At 41.0% G+C, this 21,220-nt stretch overlaps 1 protein-coding gene across 2 annotated transcripts in view; it reads right to left on the bottom strand.

Moving 5' to 3' along the window:
* Positions 1 to 3,296: 3,296 nt before the first annotated feature.
* Positions 3,297 to 21,220, bottom strand: part of LOC115369613 (LHFPL tetraspan subfamily member 6 protein) — a 55,669-nt gene continuing 37,745 nt past the window's right edge. For both annotated transcript variants that reach the window (XM_030066241.1, XM_030066240.1), the window contains exons 3-4: positions 9,689 to 9,787; positions 3,297 to 4,136 (exon numbers count right to left, since the gene is read on the bottom strand). In XM_030066241.1, coding sequence (XP_029922101.1) covers positions 4,018 to 4,136; positions 9,689 to 9,787 — 218 coding nt within the window. In that variant the 3' untranslated portion in view covers positions 3,297 to 4,017. The remainder of the gene's footprint in view (positions 4,137 to 9,688; positions 9,788 to 21,220) is intronic.

Below are 21,220 nucleotides of genomic sequence, written 5' to 3'. Positions count from 1 at the left end.
GGCAGTTTCAATACTTTGGAGAGGCTGACATATTTTGACATCCTCACAAATGGCCCTCCAGTATGAGGATTGCTTTTGCTCAATTCAAACAAACTGCCAATTTAAAAATCCTGCCTACTGCAGCTTTAAGTATCCATCCGTCTCTGCTGGTGTGCTTTGAGTTGCAATCCTCTTTGCTGATGCGGTTTCTCCGTGTTTGGCATATGTTTTCATGATTTTTGAGACTGCCTCCCTTGACGCATTAAATAATTTTGCAGTTTGTCAGGCTGATGCATCCGGAATTAGTACACTGACAATCTGGCCTCTTTAAAACTCTGTTAGTTGTCTCACACCATTTTGAAAACTCACAAACAAACGGCGATTGTCAGCTCCTGTTAAAGCTGAATTTACTACTAATGGGATTTTTTTTTAAGAATAGGGGTTCTTTAACATGATCTAATGAATAGTGGAGGACGAAGTGGGATTTGATCCTTGGCCGGTAGGGATGCGTGTCAAGATTTTGGTCTTAAAACAAACAAAAAATAAGGAGTAGCCATTTCAGTTCAGTCATTTATTGTATTGGTATTTTCGTCTTGGTCGAAATGTAGAACTGAAATAATGTGCAGCTATACTGTGTTCTTTTTTTTTTTTTTTTACTTGATGTCACTGTCATTACCAGCACCTTATCTATTGCAAAGTGTTTCTTCACTGCATCACATTAAAATTTTGGGCTTAATGACTCAGCTTTCTGGGACTACTGATGACCCGAGGCTGCCTTTGGAAGTGTACTTTAGTCACTATTTTGTTCATTTCCTGTTTCCTTCCTGTCGGATCATTATCTCGCTTCAGTTGTGCAAAGACAAGGAGCGTCGTGGATCACACCTCGCTTCACTGTCTGCACGGCTACTGTCATGGATCACTTTCTTGCCACACAGCTACAGTATCTGTTATGCATCAAAGCCGAGCGCCACTGTGCAGCCTAGATTTTGCAGTTTGCTTAGGATCTTTGTGCAGATTAGAGTTTTAGTTATACAAACATTTCTTGGAGGCAGAGCCGCTCTGCAGGCAGGAATAATACCACTGGTTGAGTTAAACCTCAATGGGATGTAGTGAAAGAACCACTTTTTTTTTTTTTTTTTTCAGACACGTTGGATGAATCAGCGCTCTCAGTGTAAACTGAACAGATGCTGTCCAGTCGTGCTAACTTATAAAGTATTTAACCCTCCTATTATGTTTGGGGTCAATTTGACCTCAGCCAATGTTTAACATCTCTAAATGAATGATTAACATTTTTTTTTGCTTCATATTTAATGAGTGTTCCTAATGTAATGGGCACTACCAGGTAAACATGAAATTCACATGATGATATGTTTTCAATGTCCTGTTCACACTTTGTAACGCATTGGTTATAAATAACAAAAATCTGTACTTAGAAATAATATAAAGCCATTAAAACACCAAAATTAACATTTCTTTCCAATTTCAGATCAATCAGTGAGATTTTATGGTGATTTGCATATTTTTCCATTGTCGTGTAATAGGAATACTGGATGTATAAGTGAGGGTGGGGTGGAGTTATGTTTTATTTAAAGGGCTATTTAGGTAATCAACAAAGAAACATAAAGTACTTGACACATAAACTTTAATAACAATTTTAGTTATAATAATTTTGTGGAAGTTTAAACTGCAGGTGTCAAATTGACCCCAAACAAAAAAAATGTGAACATAACAGGAGGGTTAATCCAACTGACCTTCCAAGTTCAAACTAGCCATACCAGCCTATATAGTTATCCAGGTTAGGCATATGCTAATTAGCTTGCTGACCTTTCATGATCATCAAAACCACGGTCATGAATGAAAGGACAAAAAAAAAAGTCATTGCCATTCATCATATATTTAGACCAGAGGCTGTTTTTGTCTGTGTTTATCTGTTGGCTTAGTTACCCTCTGAAAAGCAGTGGTATGCCAGCTTTGCCTCATGCAGTTTGCACATATTAGCGCTCCATTCATTTCAACTCAGAAGTTGTTAAAAAAAAAAAAAAAAGCGCCGACTTGTGAAAAAACGAACCGAACTGTCATCCGGCACAGAATCCAACGTTAGTTATTTGCATATCATTTCCGATCTCCGGTTTGTCGGATTTCATTTCAAGTGACGTCAGCGCACACAAAGGTAAAGTCGTAGAAAACAAATCGCCTTCTGTTGTTGATGGTAAGAGTCGAAAAGATACGAGTGTTTATTTATAACTGAAGCACTTTTGATTTTCTCCTTGGAGGAAAGTGCAGTTTCTTCCTCGTGTCGGCACCCGTTTTTCCTGAGGTGACACCGCGAACACAGCGGGTCGGAAAGGCACAAGTGGGAATTCCGAGTTCCGAGTTGAAATGAACGCGGCACAAGACAATCAGCAGTCCATGGGGGAAAGAAACCTCAGATTGCATTGTACACCCTGTCAGCCTGAGGTAAGGGTACTGGTGTGAGGGAAGGAACGCTCCAAGTTGACCCGAATGTGTCAGCCTTGGCAGATGAGGCATCTGGTTGGCACTCTGTAACAATCGCTGGTGATATCAATCAGCGCAGGAGATCAGAGAGAGAGCAGAATGCAGAGGAGCCATACTGACTTATTAAACAGGGCAACTACTGAGAAAGAGATTTCTCCAAGCACGGGTGGTGGGGGGCGCCATTATCTGGGGGATGCAATGCATTGTGAGAACGCAGGGCTGCGGTAATGAGAGCCACACGCACCCGGAACAGCTGCATTTTAAATGAGCTGACTTTGAACATTTGGTCTTGAGTGAAGCTCTAAAGCCGTGTTTGTTAATCAAAAGAGAAAGAAATTGAGAGGCAAAAAGAGCTAAAAATGGTAACTGGAAAACGGGATGCGGCCTGTGCCACTGATGATCCACTTACAAGTGTGGAAATTGCTTTGAAAATGTTGCTATTATTATTCATACTGTGAAAGCAGGTGGAGGAAGTATGAGACACCCCTTGACATTAAGCTGATGGATGCACAGCTACTCAGTGTTGCAGGCTGTGATTGTGTCGTAGGAATTGTCTGGAAGACTTTGCTTTGAAGTTGAATAACCTGATAAAAAGGCAGATAATCTGACTAGAGGTCATGGGATTTATCTCATCAATAAAGGGAAAAGTTAAATTCGCAGCCCTGCCCCCCCTTTATCCTCTTTATCGATTGAAAAAGGACTCCCACATGTACTCCACACCACCAAGATCAAGAGGTCATGGGAAAAGCTTTTTAGGAATGCAAACAGAAATCCGTTTGCCGTGCAGTGGCACCGTGCGACTGAAATAACACTTGGCGTGCCGAATTTCAACAAACATTTATTTACAAAAAAGGAAAATAATGACAGAATAATTTGAAGTGTGAATACAAAACATGTGCTAATATGATAAAATACATTATCGTACACAACTCATATCTTAAGAATATGTTAAATAAACTATGTCGAGATTTTTTTTTTTTTTTTTTTTTTGGAACTGAACAGGCTGTGTCGAGGAAGCAAGCAGCCAACGTTGGATTGCTTTACGTTATAGGGATTATTGCATTTCCGTCTGTATTTAAGGCAAAGATGAGCCATGGAAAGGATACAGAAACACTTCACAGAACTATGAAGCAGTATTACATTTCTCTTCATCACAGGGCACACTATCACATAAACATCAATGACCAAAGAAGAGGAGGACAAACAAGAATACTCTTTTTTTTTTGTTTCATTAAAAAAAAAAAAAAAAAAAGAGATCGTTACGTAACAATTATACAAAGAGGATTGGTCCATACATTTTTCATTTAAGAATAGCTTTTAGGAGGAGTACCAGTTTTCAAAGCCATGTATGTGTGCGGCGTTATGAAACAGTCCCTGCAGTTGTGAGCTGAGCAGTGTCCCGTGATGTGCAGAGCACCATTATGACTGTCTTTGGTGCCTGCTGTGCTGTGCTGTGCTGGTCTGAGTCCACAGAGGCAGAGTCCTCTCCCTCTGACACACCGCCTGGGGTCTCCGTCTGGCCCCGGCTCTCTGATGCTCGTGTCAGTACGGGTACTGCTTCTGCTTCTTCCCAGCAAAACAAGCTAGCCAGGTGCACAGCAGCATGGCCGCCGCCGCCCCGGCCCCTGTGCAGTAGTACGCCCAGCCGATCTGACAGGAACCTGGACGGGGAGACAGAGAGGAACCAGGATTAGTGTTGCAAAGGGGTGGAAAGTTTCCGGTAAATTTCCCTTAAAGTTTCCGAAGATTCCCATGGGAATTTTCACTCTGGAATATTGGAAATTTTCAGAAGATTTTTGCTGTCACTTTTTTTTTCAATTTTTCTGAAAATTCCCGGGAAAATTCGGCTCAGGAATTTTGGGATTTTTTTTTTTTTTTTTTTTCTTGTCATCAATTTGAATGAGGTTTTTAAAAAGTTTCCATGGAAATTTAAGCTTGGGAATTTTGGAAATTTTCGCTTTTGTTGTTGTTAACTGAAGGTGAATGGGGCAAAAATAAACAATAATCAATAAAATGAATGCCAACATTAATATCACCATTTTGGAAATGGAAACCCTAATCTCCTGAACTCAGGACTCACCTCTAACCCAAAGGCCACCATGCCAGCATACTGTAAAATCATCATCGCCATACCCAAGTGTGTGAAATAAAACTGAAATATAAACAGTCAACTTTGCATTTTGGTGGAAACAAATATGTTGCATGATTCAATGCAAATTCAACTATGCACCGTGATTCACATATGCAAATAATTTCGAGCACATTTGATCATCATCAATCAGTAGCCTATACTCCACTAGGCTACAGCACTTCCACTGAGACAGACGATCATCACATCAGCATCACCATTCAACTTCCTGCATTTCTATTTCTTCTATTTCTTTCTATTTCTTCGTTTACACTGACCAGTTCCTCATGACAGCGCCGCTAAAACTGCACTGTTTCCCAGGAGGAGGTAAATCTAAATTTAGTTGAGTTCTTTTGAATTCATCATCAAATAGGCTGATACTCTCACATGGAAAATTAGCTAATAAGTTGAAAAAGTCTTTGGCGAAGTGCCTTGTCACATCTTCTCCAGTCTCCTTTGCTGACATCCTTTGACAATTCAGTTTTATTCCAAACCAGAACTGCAGGTGTGAAACCTGCCCTGCACCACAGCCCGGACCAAACAGCCCGACGTTGGTACGATGAAAAGAGTTCGGATCAAACTGAACCATGGTTGGGTTTGTTTCTAGTATGAAAGCCTTTTTTTGGACAGTTCGGACTTTTGGACCAATTAAATTGACATGCACCCGTCGTGCAGCTGTGCACAACGGCTGAAATGAACCTCGTCTCTTTAAGAGGAACAAAGTCAGGGTTCTCAAGCAGACAGAAACTTCTGAGTCAAAGTAGTGACATTGGAGCAAATTCAAACTAGTCTCGACTATTGAGCTTGAAGTGGGTGCTGCTGCGAGTAATGATACTATTATTACAGTAGCAACAAAATGAATCTGTTCACTCCTTTTTCTCATGAATGCAAATGGTGACAGAGGGTTAACCGTTGAAGTGACAATGCACCGAACTGAACGACACACAAACCAGTCAGTGTGACCAACAGGGAGACGCAGCCCACACAGGTGATGGTGACAGGACACAGGTACTGTACGTTCTTTAGTGCGCTTGCATAATTTCAATGTGAGACCAAAACCAACCAGATCAAATGCGACAAAAAAACATGATCTTTGGTTGGGACTGTCGGGTGTGAAAAGGCCCGAATTCTCCCTGTGACTTGAACTTTGCGTTGCAGGATTACTCGCTCCACCCTCCCTGTAACTTTGAGAAAGTTATAAATCTCTTGGATTTATGAAACCTTTTCAATTAGTTAAGCTGAAAAATGCACAGCGGCCGGGTCGGCTGTTTTTCTTAGCTCCTGAACAGCTGACATTTTGGATAAACACTTTTCACGAACAACAGCGACGCATATGCAATCACAGCAGGTTGGATTTATGAGATATTTAGAGGGGTTAGTCGGGGGATAGTTGGAGAGCGGGGTCAGAAAATTGTTCCTCTGTCAGTGATGTGATGTTTTTGCGCCTGTTAGTTTATTGTGTGTCTGTTTGCAGGCGATTTCAAAAACTCATGAATGTGTTTCCATGATCTGACCTGATCGATAGTTTGGCCTTGGGCCGAAGAACAATTGATTAGATCTTAGTGGTCATCCGGCTCTGGGATTTCCGCCATTAGATGATTATTGTTTTTTTTTTTTAGCAATATCTATTAAACTAACAGTAAGAGATTTCATTCCAAATCCTAGAGGCATCTTTGCAAGGTCAAGAAATCAATTTATTTTTAAAAATGTAAGAGTTCAGAACGATGCTCTGTTATGTTTGGCGCTGTGCTGAAGCAACAACCGGGCCTTTTGTGGGACAGCAGTGCTTGTCAACAGCTGTCAAATTTGCATGAAAAATCCCACACAGCGAGAAAGAGAGCGGCTCTGATGAATCCACGAACGGCCTGCCCCAATCTTCCTTGTTAATGCAGAATTGTTAGCTTTATTGTTTAAAAGTGACATGTTTCCAGATTGTGTCTTGTGTGTCGCTGTGGCGGTTTTAAACAATAAAGCGAGAATAATGTGGTAAAATGGAAGATTGTGTTGGCTGTCCATTGTCATCCTCGCAAATGTGAGATTTTTCATGCAGATAGGAGGCATGGCTTGGTGTAACAGCAAGTCGGAGCATTATTCAGCGCGGGTGCGTTTTCTACTTGTGCATGTATTGTTGTGCCCAAGTTGGAATGGAGTTGGAACTGTGATGGCACAGTTTGTATCTTGACTCAGTCCTCCCTGTATTTCACATTGTGCCGTTATGCAGATCACTGTGCATTTTGAATTAAACGCTGCGGGAAATCTGTTTGATTGTGTCTCTACTGTATGTCACGAATGCGAGAGCGCCAATTTAAACAACAATCACATGACAAGCGGTGCAACTTTGCTCTAAGGAAAACGTAAAAAACTGCTTGACATTCTGGTTCAGGCCTCCACATTTCCCTTCCTTGTGTGAAATAAGTGTTAGCATTGTTCAAACTGGCGCACTAAACATAGTTTTACCTCATTTGCAAACAGACTGTGTGGTCAACACACATAACTCGGCAGTATGTGGCAAATGTTCACTGACGGTACAGAATTTAGGAAGACACGCTGGTGGCAGAAAATGTTACACAACAGCGAAAAGCCAAAACTTCCAGAAATTACACCAGAAAATGTCTCTCTAAGATGTATCTTCAACAATCCTTCAGAGGAAATCATGTTTATTTCTAAATAAGGGGATGACCTACATCGGATTCTGAGTTTGGAAATTGCTGCGACTGCCATTAGGGCATCTCATTGTAAACTCCGAATTTTGACAAATCATTAACAAATTGCTGCAGCTGGAGGGAACCTGACTTGACAAAATCCAGACTATTTTTTTTTTCTCCATTAGTGTCTCTTTCTGTTGCATCATTCCCTCTGCCCTCGTGTCACAGCCGGTAACAGCCAGCTGCCTTCGCTTTGCAAATGTAGCTCTGGTTTATGCTGCGTTCGCAGGGTGTGGGAATATTTTTTTTTTCTGGAATGACTTGACAGCTCCAAGGAACCGCTTGGACTTGCTCAGGCATGTTTTCCATAGACGGGCTGCTCATGACAATTCCTCTAATCTTGTGTCACACTTAACAAACAGTGCATGCACAGTCATTACAGTCCATCACAAACTGTGCCGTTTGCTAAAACACTGTCACCTCCACTGTTTGCATAATGGAAGGACTAATAAGCTCTGTATTTTGTTGCATCATTTCTTTGTTTGATGGGATAGACTGGAAGCGGTGGATGAAATTTTCCCATTGCAGAGAGAATGGAAAATGCAGGGAGCAGTAACAGGGTTATTTATGTTGCCAGTCTCCAGAGAAACCTCTAACAAAGGCGCATATTGTCAGAAATATCAACTACTTTCTACAGGTGCCTCGCCTTTATACATATAATTCTAATGACATTGTTATGCTAATGTTGAAATTTCCGTTCCATAGCTGGGTAATGTTGTTTACCGCAAGTACCAACCCTAACAAGCAAACTCTTAATTGTCCTTCATGCAAATTTGCATTGTGTGAAACTGTATTGTATCAGATCAAATTTTAAAAAAAAAAGAAAAAGAAAAAAAGAAAAGAGAATGAAACTGTATGGAGCAGCAGACCTCGTCCAAGACGCAGTATCTTTGTGCGCTGAGATTAATTTTGCATCAGTTAAAGGAGAGGTTCATCTCCCCGGCCGCGGCGAGCACATTGTTTGGCGTGACGTGCATTGTTCTCCCGTCTCGGTAAGATGTTGTTCTCGCAGGAGCACATCATCGTCTTGTCATGGTGCTAATGAGAAAAAAAAAAAAAAAAACGAAATAAACCGGAGCGGTGCAGCCGTCTTCAACAACCAGATGTTCCGTATGCCAACCCGATGCCCGCGGCAAAGAGCGGCACGCAGTCGCAAAAAACTCACCGGGCTGACGGAAGGGAGATGTGCTTTTGCGGGAAAGTGTGAAGGACTGTTCATTACACCAGCCCACATATAACAGCATGATTACAGGCACAAGTGGCAATTTCAGAGTTCAAGCTTATCTGGTGATGTTTGAAATTCAAAACAGTCAGCGGCGAAGGTTTAGGTTTTCATACTCCCACGACATAATGATAGGAATACACCTTTATGCATACATTAACATGAAGAAGTATTGCCACTCAGCTCTTCTTTGATGGACTGGCTTGCGTAAAAATGTGTGGCATTTGCTGTCCTCCACGTCGACTTAAAAAAATCTTAATAATATATATAAACAGTAACGCCATTATCTTCACCACCATTCTCAATTGTAAAAACTCTACTTTTGTGGACTTTTTTGGTTTAATTTGTAGAGAAAGGAGAGCCTAATAGCCGGGTGTGTGTAAGTAGTTTCAGGGTTTGACGACTTGATAGGTAACCTTTTCTAAAATTCACCTTTGACATTTAATTAAAGTATCGCACCAAATTGGGGGGCGGGCGGGTGATACTGCACAGACCGTTGGTGCTGTCAAGACTTTTCCTGCCTACTGTTCTGATTTTAAGGCCTCGGGTAACGTAACACGATGTAATTATGATTAGATATTATCTTTGCGTCAGCTGATTATTATGACCATTGAGTCGATCGGTTATTTTAGTTTAGGTAGGAGTTTCTACGGCAAATGAAGAATAAAAACGTGTCTGAGCAGCATCAAATAACGAGGCCGCTGCCGCACTATCAGTTCTCCCACTTACCTCGCCTCTGATACACGACTTTGTGAGACAAGCCTGATAACGCCGGCTGAATGCAGAACATTAATCAGACTCCTGCTTACTCTCTGCACATATTTCCGTGCACAAGACACTTGAAAGATCTGCAGTAACGGGAGGTTGTTGTCTCGACTTTTTTAATGTACATTCAAAAATGCCGAGGGATTGTGTCTCGTCGGCGTGACAGTATCAGAGAACTTTATCCGCCGGCTTTGTGAAACAGCAGAATGTCAAGGGCCGAGACGTACAAGTCTCTGCTCTGTTTCCAGCTGCTTTGACAGACGTGTCTTGTTATTTTGGGAGCGCCGAGCACGACGAGACACAAAGTAAAGTTTCTGAAGTCGCAGTTTAGAGCAGACAGAACACCGGTGTGGAGATTAGGTGTGCAGGCTGTGTCTGTCTCCCCGACATTACCTAGTTGAAACTGGTCTGAGCTGTTGTCGCAGGTCTGTCGTACTTCCTCGCTGTCCCATCCCAGAGGATAGAGAGCGCAGCCGGAGCCTATGAGCAGACCTGTGAACGACAAAAAGAGAAAGAGAGGTCGGTCAGAGACAAAGGAAACACTCCGCAGCACCCCGACTGATCGCTGGAGCCAGAAACATTGCAAAGCAGAGCCGAAAGCCAACAAAACATTTTGAAGGGGAAACAACAGCGAGGAAACACTCTCAACATCATTTACTCGCTCGGCTCTCTGGGAAAGCGGTGATGTCTTTCTGTGACCTCGCCGGCGTGTTTATCATTTATTTAAAAGTTTGTTTCAGCACTGAATAACAAAAAAAAAAAAAAAAAATTTAAAAATGCAACACCGAATGTGGAAGAAACTGTAAGTCGATGCTGCAAAACGTAATATATATTCAAACTCAATTTCAGCGTGAATTCCCAGTCATTATTCGGTTCATCTCTTAATTAAAATGTTCAAAAACACAATGAGCTGCTGCTCTCCGATAGCGTGACGTTGGACTTCGCCACAGTGTGTTTTCAACGTTTATTTTTGCTTTATCAACCACTTCCAGAGAACACTGAGCGCTGAGGTGGCACTGACCCGTTCAGGCAGTCACACCTCTCAGCAGCTCTCACATCCTTTTTTTTTTTTTTTTTTTTTTGTAAAAACGACATGCGCTGTGATTTTTGTCTGCCAGCGCCTCATCAGACTACTACAAATTAACAAGCCGCCGCATGCAAATAGCTTGGCATTTTCTCAAAAAAAAAAAAAAAAGAAACAGTGCAAAAATTAAGCATTTTTTGTATGCAATAATCACAGCAAAACTCTGGAAAATCCTTGAGGGACTGCTTTATGTCAGTGATTAAATAGACTTATGACTGTGCTTAAAGCTGCACACAGAGACAAGAGTAAAATCTAGTCAAGGCCATTACGGTGAGGATTAATATCCTCAATATTTGCCTGCAGCCAGGTCTTGACAAGTTATTCCCTGGATGCCAGAGCCTGTCTCTTGAAATTACCCTGCAGGGGCCCCTGGTAGGTGGCTTTGCCATCACATTAGCTTAATCCCTTCCAATGTGTCTGCCCTGCTATCAGTTTGGGGATGTGGGGATGGCAGCGGAGGAACGGGAAGGCAAGAAAGCTCTGCCTTCCAACCTGATTACCCCCGCCATCCAGGACTGCCTTTTTACATCTAGGCCAGATAACAAGCAGGAATTAATCCACATGCTCATGCAGATGGGCTAGACAAACTGGCTAACATCTGAGGTGGAGTGGAAAAAGAGAATAAGACATCTGTGTTTCCCCAGTAACAGCCAGAAGGACTGTGAATGTCATCCACTTGGGTGTGGGAGAAAATAGACTGGCTGTAGCACCGGTGGTTGAAAATCAAGTCAGTGAAACTCTGGTGTTTTGATGAGACTTGAGGGATGTAAAGAAAAAAAAAAAAGAATGGAAAAAAAAGAGAAAAGGACCAAGTCTGTGTTATTACAGCCCAGGATCAGAGAGGATCTTGGGATTTTCATATGTAACAGCTCAGCCATTTCTTCTTCAGACCTTTAAGAGAACTTGAGACGAGTTTCTCCTTCAGACCTAAAATCACTACCTTTAGCTGAGTGGTACGGCAAAAGTAACAGCAGTGTTTGATGTAAATCCCTGCACAAGGAGACACTGTGGACCTCTGATGAACACCAAAGCCGATGATCCTACAACGTTAAAAAAAAATAAATGCATTTACGAGCAACCAGGCTTTCATGCAATCATTAAAATATTCGGAGTTACATAATGTTATCAAACGCGTTTGGATTCAAATTTGTAACTGTAAAGACAGTAAAGCATGTCAGAATGGTAATGTATTCACGATTAATATTTAACACAATCAAAAATTCTCTTTCAAGTGTTGTGTAATGCAGAAAAAAAAAACAGCAGCATGTAATCAACTGGAATTTCCTTGCAGTGCAGAGGAGGGGGAAAAATGCAGGGGCAGAATGCAGCTTTGTTTCCCAAAGACACTGTAATATTTTACATTTTCTGTGCATTCTCAGTCATTCTTTGATTAGTCGGCTTGTTAGAATGATCAAAACCGGAGTGGGATGTTGCTCTCCAACAGGCGCCTCAGCGTGAAGAATGGGTAAACAAAGACTTCAATGCATAGTTTCCACATCAGGTCAGATGATGACAGTGAACCTTGAAAATCGCTTTGAGACTACAGACAGGAAAGGAAAATTATTGCCATAATAAAGAGAGAGAGAGAGAGAGAGCGTATTCAGTTCCATTATGTAACCTCTATAAAATCTAGGCTTTCTGGATGAACTGTTACTGTCTTGTGTTATTTTGTGGCAACGAGGTGTAAACTCACTGAGATTGTTATGCTGCAGTGAGTGAAATCAAATTGAACACTCAAATGTTACCGTGACACTATTTAGACAGATAAAGCATCTTGAATCACTGGCTACAATGAACCAAAATATGAACCTTTAATCAAGGTGTAATTCATTTCCACATTGCTTGTGGTCCTATATTTCTCGTTTGGTCGCTTTGATTTATTTCTTTGACTTTTTTTTTCTTTCCAGTATAGTTAATTCCATCAAATCCCATCCTCCACACTCACTATGTGGGTTATTGAGAACCAGAGTGGGGAAGCTGGTGACTGGGATGTGGGAGAAGATTACCAAGAATGGAAACCATTCTTTCACATATGTTTATGTGCCAAGCTGCTAGAGAGAAGGCTGGACTCGGGAGAGGCAGCTCTACCTCAAGCCCGGATTTTCCATGCATGTCCGTGTGTGTCCCTAGTAACTACCGCTGCAGACAGATATTTCCTGTCCTCTACATTTCCTTACCTGACACCTTTGCACCCGATCGCCACAAACATAAGGTTAGAGATTTGTGTTTAAGATGCGGTTCTTGGGTTAGAAGTCAAATCCCAAGTCGGACGGAGGAATATGTGTGATATGGCATAAGGATTTTCTTTTCCTGGTTTTAAAGACTGCATTACAATAAAGGGATGCAACTTTCTGAACTTATTAGACTGATGTAGCTGTTCTATTACTTGTTTCTACCCGCTTGGCCATTATATCCACATTCTAATGCTTTTTAATCAAAAATCTCTTGTGTGTATCTCATGGCACCAATAGCCATCCCTACAATATTAAAAAAAAAACAACAACATTCAAATGAAGACAGCTTATTAAAACTCTGAGCATTACAGATACAAACTCAATTAAAAATGAATACAAAGTTAAGATAAATAAACCAAATACACAAAGAGGTTGTAATAAAACTCAGTCTAAAAACAATTACACGCTGCTTCAGAGAGGTTGCTGATCATGGTCCTAAAGTGTGCAAGGAATATGAATGTGTCAGGTTTCAAGGTCTGCTGTAGCTCATTCTGTGTGTGGGGGGTATTATAGCTAAAGGCCAACTTTCCAAGTTCAGAACAGACTTCGGGGACCTAAAGCATAAGACAATCATTCGATTTTGTTTCGAACTAGAAATCCTTGCTTCTAGTTCAACAGTGTTGCTATGTAGCTTGGTAGTTTTCCAAGAGGGGCACTGTAGATAAACGGATACCAGTGCATATTCCATCTTTCAGCCAGTGATGACCAACCAACTTGCTACACAGAATGCAATGATGCCAACAATAACTATCACCTGTAATAAATCCTAGAGCGGTATGATATACAACATCTGAGGGCTTAAGGGTCGAGGCAGCCGCATGACGATAAATTACATCTCTGATCCTGACAGAAAGACAGCTTTGATCTGTTCCTATCTGCTCCTGTACAAGAAACCAATACGTTGCTTCTATTTGAAGACACGATTATAAACATGATACTTCTCATCAAGCCAGATGCCAAGATGCTTCCATTCCGACACACCCTCAACAAAAGAAGCATTCAGAGTTGAAATGTGAATATTCCTTTCATCAATAGCATTGGCTTTCAGATGAGCGTAAAATGTAGTTTTATCTACATTAAGAACAAGTTTCAGATTCATCAGAGCATCTTGAATCGATTTGAAAGAACACTGCAGATTCTCGATGGCCAGTTGTACTGAATCAGAAGTATAATAGAAAATACTGTCATCTGCATAAAGGTGAAACTGACAACCATTTACTGATGAGACAATTCCATTAATATAAATAGAAAATAAGAGTGGACCCAAAATGGAACCCTGTGGAACACCTTTTGTTATTGACAAGAAACATCACCGGCTATTTAGCATTTTGACGTGTTGAAATCTATCAACATGTTGAATTCTATCAGACAAATAGCTGAAACCAAACATAAGCTTTTGTATCAAAGCTGATACAGAAGAACCTTTGTGAGAGTAAGCGGCAATCAACTCTATTGAAAGCTTTCAAAAGGTCCACATATAACGTGAATTGGGAGCGGTAAACAAGAGTTGCGAGCCTTTCCCTTATCAATTAGGTTAAACATTTACTGATGACACCAGGATTTTGCTAGGAGAGATAACTCCTGATTTCCAAATCAGAACCATGACCATGTGATAGAAAGATTAAAAATATGCAGTATTTGTGGTGAAACAAATGGAGCAGATAATTTTAAAAAGAATGGCTCCAAGTAATCTTCTCCAGTGTTTTCCGGGCATCAGAGACTTGTAAGGTTTCATGTTCTGTGTGCCAAAATGAAGTCAATCTTCTTCAGCGAAACTCAACAAGCATCTCATTACGCTGTAAGCAGATGGCCGTGACATGATGAAACTGTTGCAGGATCCCACTAAGCTGCCACAAAGAGAGTTTGTAGAAATCACCAGAAGGCTGCTTTGAATAACAGCTGCATGACAGCCACACAGCAAAGATGTGACATAAGGAAAAAAAAAACACAAAAACGGGGAAATCTACCACCATCACCAACATCAAACAGCTCTGTTTGCTTTCCGCAAAAAGTTATTAAGAATTGAATTGACCAGCCTCCCTCTGACTGCAACAACCACGTCTGCAGGTCAAACTCAGAGGTGACCTCAGTTTTCCGGGAGATCAGGAGATGCAGACGTGCCGCGCTATCTCCACACGCCTCGGGGGTTTGTTTGTTTGTTTATCTTCCTGCTTTTTGTCAATAGTCGCTATTTGTAAATGCGTGGTCCACCTTGAAGTCTTGCTTCAGTTGCTATGGCAGCCAGATGAGGGATGCCTGCACCCTTATAGCCTTTTTCAGGAGAAGCAGTGACGTGGGATGGGAAAAGTTCGGAGAGGGCGCACAGTGCAGAGGCTATAAGACATCAGATACCAGACAGCCCATTCACAGATCGAGTTTCAATTGATTTACATGGGTCATTATCAGAATGGCTATCTCAGGCCGGTCTCTAATGGCTTCTTAGAAAGGTCTTCTATGAACTGGAAAAAGACCTCAGTAAAATCAACTTAACCAAATACAATAAGCAGAAACACCAATCTGCCCCAATATAGTGATCTATTACTGTCTATCCTTGCCAAGGATTTCATCATCAAAGTTCAACTTGCTTTTGAAATGGGATTTTTCACTGCTTTAAAAAGCATACAGACAAGCGCTTTATTCCGTCAGACTTGCACTATTGTTCGCCATGTCTTTTCTGCCGATGCTTTACCTGAATATAAAACTGACCCCTTTCATATCCCCCCACAGTCTCTGATTCAGAGTGCGCTGATGCCTATTGTGGAGCCTTCCTGCTCTCTGTCAAGAACTGAGGAATTTCTCTGCCCTCCTCCATGCCCCCAGACAATACCATTCAAGGTTATCATTCAAAAGGCCAAAGAGGACAGGGAGAAAAGGCTGCCGCTAAGCTGGAGAGAGTTTTGGTGGCCAGGGAATTGGAGTGGGGATGTGTGTGAATGGGCTGGTTCAATGTAAGACATTCCCTTTTGGGCTTGGGAAGATCTGCCAAAAGAGGATTGACAAGTGTAAGAACCACCTCACCTGGGAAGGAATGCCAAAAAAAAAAGCTGTCTTAATAAGCCCTTTAGTCTCTTATTCAGTCTTCAAATTTTATTTTTCTTTATAAAGATGAAAAATTCTGTTTCCAATACCGTGTGTTGCTAGTGTCAGTGATTTTCCAGAAACAACAGTCGAGCTGCCACTTTACTCAAATCAATTCTTCAAATTCACTTGCATGGAAAATTAAGTGTTTTAAGTGCTTTAAGTTTGATGTAAGTGGGAACCTTTTGATTCAAATAACCAAAAATATGGAATAAGCATGCAATTGCTGTGAATAAGGCCAGCGATGAGAACCACAACTATCAAACTACACGCTTACTCCACATTTTTGTCAGTTGAGTGTATAATCAAATCAGCAAAAATGCATTGTAAACCTTCAAGAAAAATAAGGTTTGATTGCTTAACACGGGATGAAATTACTTGTTACTTGAAATACAATTTTGCTACGTGGCACTCAACCTGAAAATCAGCTAGTAAAGTTTGTGCATAATTGTGCACAATTTAGAAAAATGATAAAGCTCTACAGTCAATTAACAAATGATTTTTAAAGGCAGGTTCATGTAATTCCATCAACAATGCAAATATATTTATGTGTGGCTACTCAGTTATGTGTGGGAACTCGGATGATGTGAACACTGACATATAATAATATCCCCCTCTTTTTTTTTCAGAAGTCCCAAAGTGTCATGTAAACCTTCAAGAGTACATGATTAATAAACAGACGGCTTGTCAACACTGCATCTCTGGATGATGGGAGATCAGATACGTTATTTATCTTTCTTCTCTTGGAACATAGTGTGCTCATCAACATCTAACGCTCACGCTGCTGCATTTTCATGATATTTTGCCTCCTTTTTTCATTCAAACAGGATCAACAGTTTTTTTTTTTTTTTTAGGGGGGGCTTTTCTCCTGTGAGTGTTTCTGTTGTAAAAGCTTACATTGTTATGGAGTGGGAGTGAGATGAGGATCTTGAGATTCTGATGAAATAATGGATACTAGAGCTGTGAGGGATGGCGGATGTGGGGGATGCTGAGAAAGAAGAGATTTAAAGAGAGCATATAAAATATATGTGATATGTCTTGTGTACTGTGGAGCATATAAATGCTTGCTGTGACCAATGCAGCTAGTGTTTGCATTCAAGCGTTATACAGCTATTAAGGCTGCTTGTCGGTTCTTTCTCTCATCATTTATCAGGATATATGGCGCTTTTCAAAGTGGTAATCTCAAAGATTCTTCCTTTTATGAGTATTATTTTTTGATGTCTTGCATTAGGTGCTCGTTGCTGTGCTGTTTTTGCACTGCACTTCCCAGAGATCATTTGTCAGTCCAACAGTGTAGCCATCCCCAAGACTGTGACATCTGCTTTTTGGGGTTTTCTTTTGATTGAGTTTGAGTTTCTGTTCAGCCGTTACAGCTAATGCTAACTACACAGTCCCTCTGTTTACTGCAAACCAACCAGAAATGTAAAACACATCATTTCCTCTGTTCCAGAGAATGTTTCCCAGGAAAGAACTACCCACTGCTATTAGGAGCACTAAATGTAATATAAAAGCTTTCAAAAACTGGACATGGGCTGTATCTGTTTACTGTGCAGAAAATCTAGCCTATTTATATGAAAATGCCATGAAAAACCTCTTTAAAAGTGGAATATGGAACTTTGCAGTTGTGTTTGATATGATTTGTTTCCCTCTTTGCACAGTAAAGGCTGCTTGAAAAATACTTCTGGGTTGCTTCGGAATGCCTTTCAATCTTTATGTGCAAAGAAAAACAGGGAAAAAGTCATGAAATCATCAACTGAGGTAATTAGCCGTGTTATAAATTCAAGTGTATGATTCCAGTGGAAACTGTTAAGCGTGTTTGACGTAAAACGTGCCATTAAAGGTCAATTGTGCACCAGTGTGGGAGTGTTGCCACAGACACCAGCTTTCCACTGTCTGCACTAAGGCACAATACTGAGAGTTTTACCAGTGGGAGATGGACTTTTTAATGCAGGAACTTCACAGAGATGGAATCGTCATAGATTGAACATAATGAACGATTATTTATGTGTAAAAGTTCCAAACTTGTAGCTTTAGGGCACTCTCAGTTTATACTGTTTGTATTGCAATGGAATAAACCACAACTGACATGTGCGCTGATCATTTGTTTCCATAAACAAATGACGTTACCACACTCTCGTAACACGGGCTAATCTTGGTCAATGTCCACCCATCAGTCCTCATCTCTCTTCAATGGCCCCAGGCATCAAGAGCAGCTTGCGCTGTTATTGATCTGCTGCAGTGAATTTGCCACGGGCGTCCTGTCAAGAGCTGGTTTTATCTAATCACCCCATTCATTTGTCACACAACAACTGGTAATTAATAATCACACCAATTACAAGAGCGAGATTAACTTCTGGTTCATTAGGCACTGGGCATGTGTAGCCACGTATTAAGCGGGAGAAACAACATTCGGTTGACAGTACAGAAGCAGCACACTGTAGAAAACATCTTGACATCCTGAAACTGGGGTGTGCTAAATACACAGCAGGCATTCTCGAAGGAGCACATCCTCTCGATGTGTGGAGAGAAAGAGCTTTTCACACAAGGGTGCAGATATTTTCTCTGTCTCACTCTTTCCAGGCAGAAACCCACGCCTCTATGCGACCTCAACCATGTCTTCTCTGATCTCAGATTGCAAATTGGACATCCACCCCCCCTTCTTTTGTCTGACTGAGAAAAGAGAGAAGTCAAATGGGAGGGAGAAAAAACAAGGGAAACAATGCAGCGGCATCTGAGAAATTCCTCTTCTTCATTTTGCTGCATGTTACACATTCTGACTTCTTCAGAGAAAATGTGGTCACTACTAGGCCAGTGCTGCAACACAAAGCACCCAGAAGAGTAGACATAATCAGGGTACAGTGTGTAAGTATGTGAGAAATGCCACCATGCCAAAGCAGCCATGTGGCTTTGACCAGGCTGTATGAGTGTTAATTTGCTGGGACAAGTTCCTCACTGAAGTCAGTGAGAAGATTAGCTTTGCAATAATATAATGTCATTTGCTTTGTCTGCATATGACAAAGATATTGAGTCAATCATAAAGGAACAGTTCACCCTAAATGCAAAAACAGTTATTTCCCCTCTTATCCCTGGTGCAATCTATCTGTCCAGAGAGTTTCTGTGTGATTTAGTGAGGTTTCCAGTTTCCATTCGTTTGTTGAGTTCAAACCATCAGAAACATCCATTAAAAACTCGAGAGCAACAGCTCTTTCCAAAAACGATGACACAGATTCCCAACATAAGCCAAAGCCCTCAGGGGCAAAGAGTTTTGTTGGGAGCTATTTCCTGCCAAAATTCACTTTCAAACTGTATCTATCTGCCTATAATGTGTTCTTCAGCAGCAAGTACAGTTAGGTCCATAAGTATGTGGACAGTGACACAATATTCATAATTTTGCCCCTGTAACCCGCCACAGAGGATTTGAAATGGAGTAATCAAGATGTGACTGAAGTGCAGACTTTCAGCTTTAATTGAAGGGGTTGAAAATAAATATGGCATTAACCGTTTAGGAATTACAGCCAGTTTCATACACAGTCACCCCATTTTCAGAGGCTCAAAGGTCACTGGAGACTTGACTGTTAAGCAGTTTCTTAGCCTGGTGTGGCCGTTCCCTCGTTATCCCATGACAAAGTAAGAAAATAAAAGCTCTGGAGTTCATTCCAAGTGTTTGCATTTGCATTTGGTCGCTGTTTATCAGAACCCTCAATATGCGTGTCTGTGCAGGTGAAGGATGCCATCATCATCTAAAACATCTAGAAAAGCCTGCTCAATGCACAAACAAGGTTCTTTCGGCAGATGAAACAAAGACATATTCAATACCATACTTATGTGCAATAACCTGTGCAATAATCCATATTCTATACCATACTTAGGTGCAATAACCTATAGTGCAATAACTCCTGTCCATGTTTGCACTTGTACATATATTTTTCTTTCTTTTTATTCTATTTATATTTATATTTATATTCCTTTCTTTATTTTTCTTGACTAATTGCTCTTTTTACTTTAAACTTGAGTGGGAGTTGTTATTGCAACAAAAAGTAATTTCCCCCTGGGGATCAATAAAGTATTCTGATTCTGATTCTGATTCTGATTCTAACTTGTATCAGAATGGCGGGAAGAGAAAAGTGTGGAAAATCAAAGTGACGGCTCATGACCCAAAGCACAACACATCATCTCTCAAACAGATGACATAGTAAAAAAATGAACAACAAATAAAGTTCAAAAGAATATCAGCATCTTCCACATGCCACTTCACGTTCGACTGTCAGGGTACCACGGCAAAGCAATCACAAGACTTTAACCACAATGTTGTGGAGATAATTTGCAAGGCCAAAGTTTCTCACTGAAGTCAAAGAGAAGATTAGCCTTACAGAATTTTAATGACCTATTGTCACTATGAAGCATGGTGACAATGGGTTGCTTTGTTTGCAAAGCCACTCTTAAAGCCAGCTTGTATGCAAAGTTACTGCTGGAAAACCTGGCTGAAATGAAATTTTAGTTATTTCAAATATCAATAAAAGTCACCAGTCCACTTTTTTTTTCTTTTTTTTTTTCGCAAACTAGTATGTAAAAAAGAAGATATTAATATCATCCACATACTGCTTCACCACTGACAGTCAGGGTATGTATATGAGAAAAGTCACCATGTCAAGATCATTGCATGACTTTTATCATGCTGTGTTGGTGTTAATTTGCTGGGCCAAGTTTCTCTCTGAAGTCAATGTAAAGATTAGCCTTAATGTGACGCATGGTAACAATGGGCTACTTTGTTGTGAGAGTCAATCTGAGAGCCAGCTTTCTTCGAACTAACTGCTGGAAAACCTGGTTCAAATGTAGTTTCAGGCATTTGAAATTTCAAAACAACCCAGCAGTCCACAGTTTTCTTTCCGCACAACTGTTACAAAAAATAAGATGCTCAAAAGAACAATGGCATCATCTACATACCGCTTCACAACGGACTGTCAGCATGCCACCCAGGAATTTCAGTGAAAAGAAATGGCTACTCCATCCATGCGAGGGGGAGGAGGAAGAATTTTTCTCGAGGAGAGCAACAAATACTGAGGGTATGAAATCTTCCTCAGGGTGGGATCTGCTTCATAAGGGCCTACAAGTGTAGCTCCTCTAACTGGGTCACGTCTGATGTGCCCCTCCTCGCCTCCGACACTGACAGAGCCAAGGCACTATAGGAGGCCACGACTCCAAAAGTCTGTACACCTACAGCGATGCATCCCCGCGTTAATTACCCTTTTGCAATGAGCGGTAAATGTGCTAACGCATCAGAAGGACAAGAAGGTCTTCTGGGGAGAAGAAAATCAAAGCAACATACAACATGATGTACATGCCTTAATATTCATATTAACAGCAATGCAAATATGTGATGAATCTTTCAGTATCTTTCCGTATAGACACTGCCAGACATCAGAAAACTTCTCCTGACAGTACTGGGGCTCATCATGTGAGCAGCTCCACGCCGTAAAGCACAAAGAAGCCAGTCTCAAAAGACAATGCAGCACTTCAGGGACCGGGGAG

This window comes from Myripristis murdjan, chromosome 13, assembly GCF_902150065.1.
Source record: "Myripristis murdjan chromosome 13, fMyrMur1.1, whole genome shotgun sequence".
Lineage (NCBI taxonomy): Eukaryota > Metazoa > Chordata > Actinopteri > Holocentriformes > Holocentridae > Myripristis > Myripristis murdjan.
Note: the sequence above shows the minus strand (reverse complement) of the source record. Positions and strands in the feature narration are given on the sequence as shown.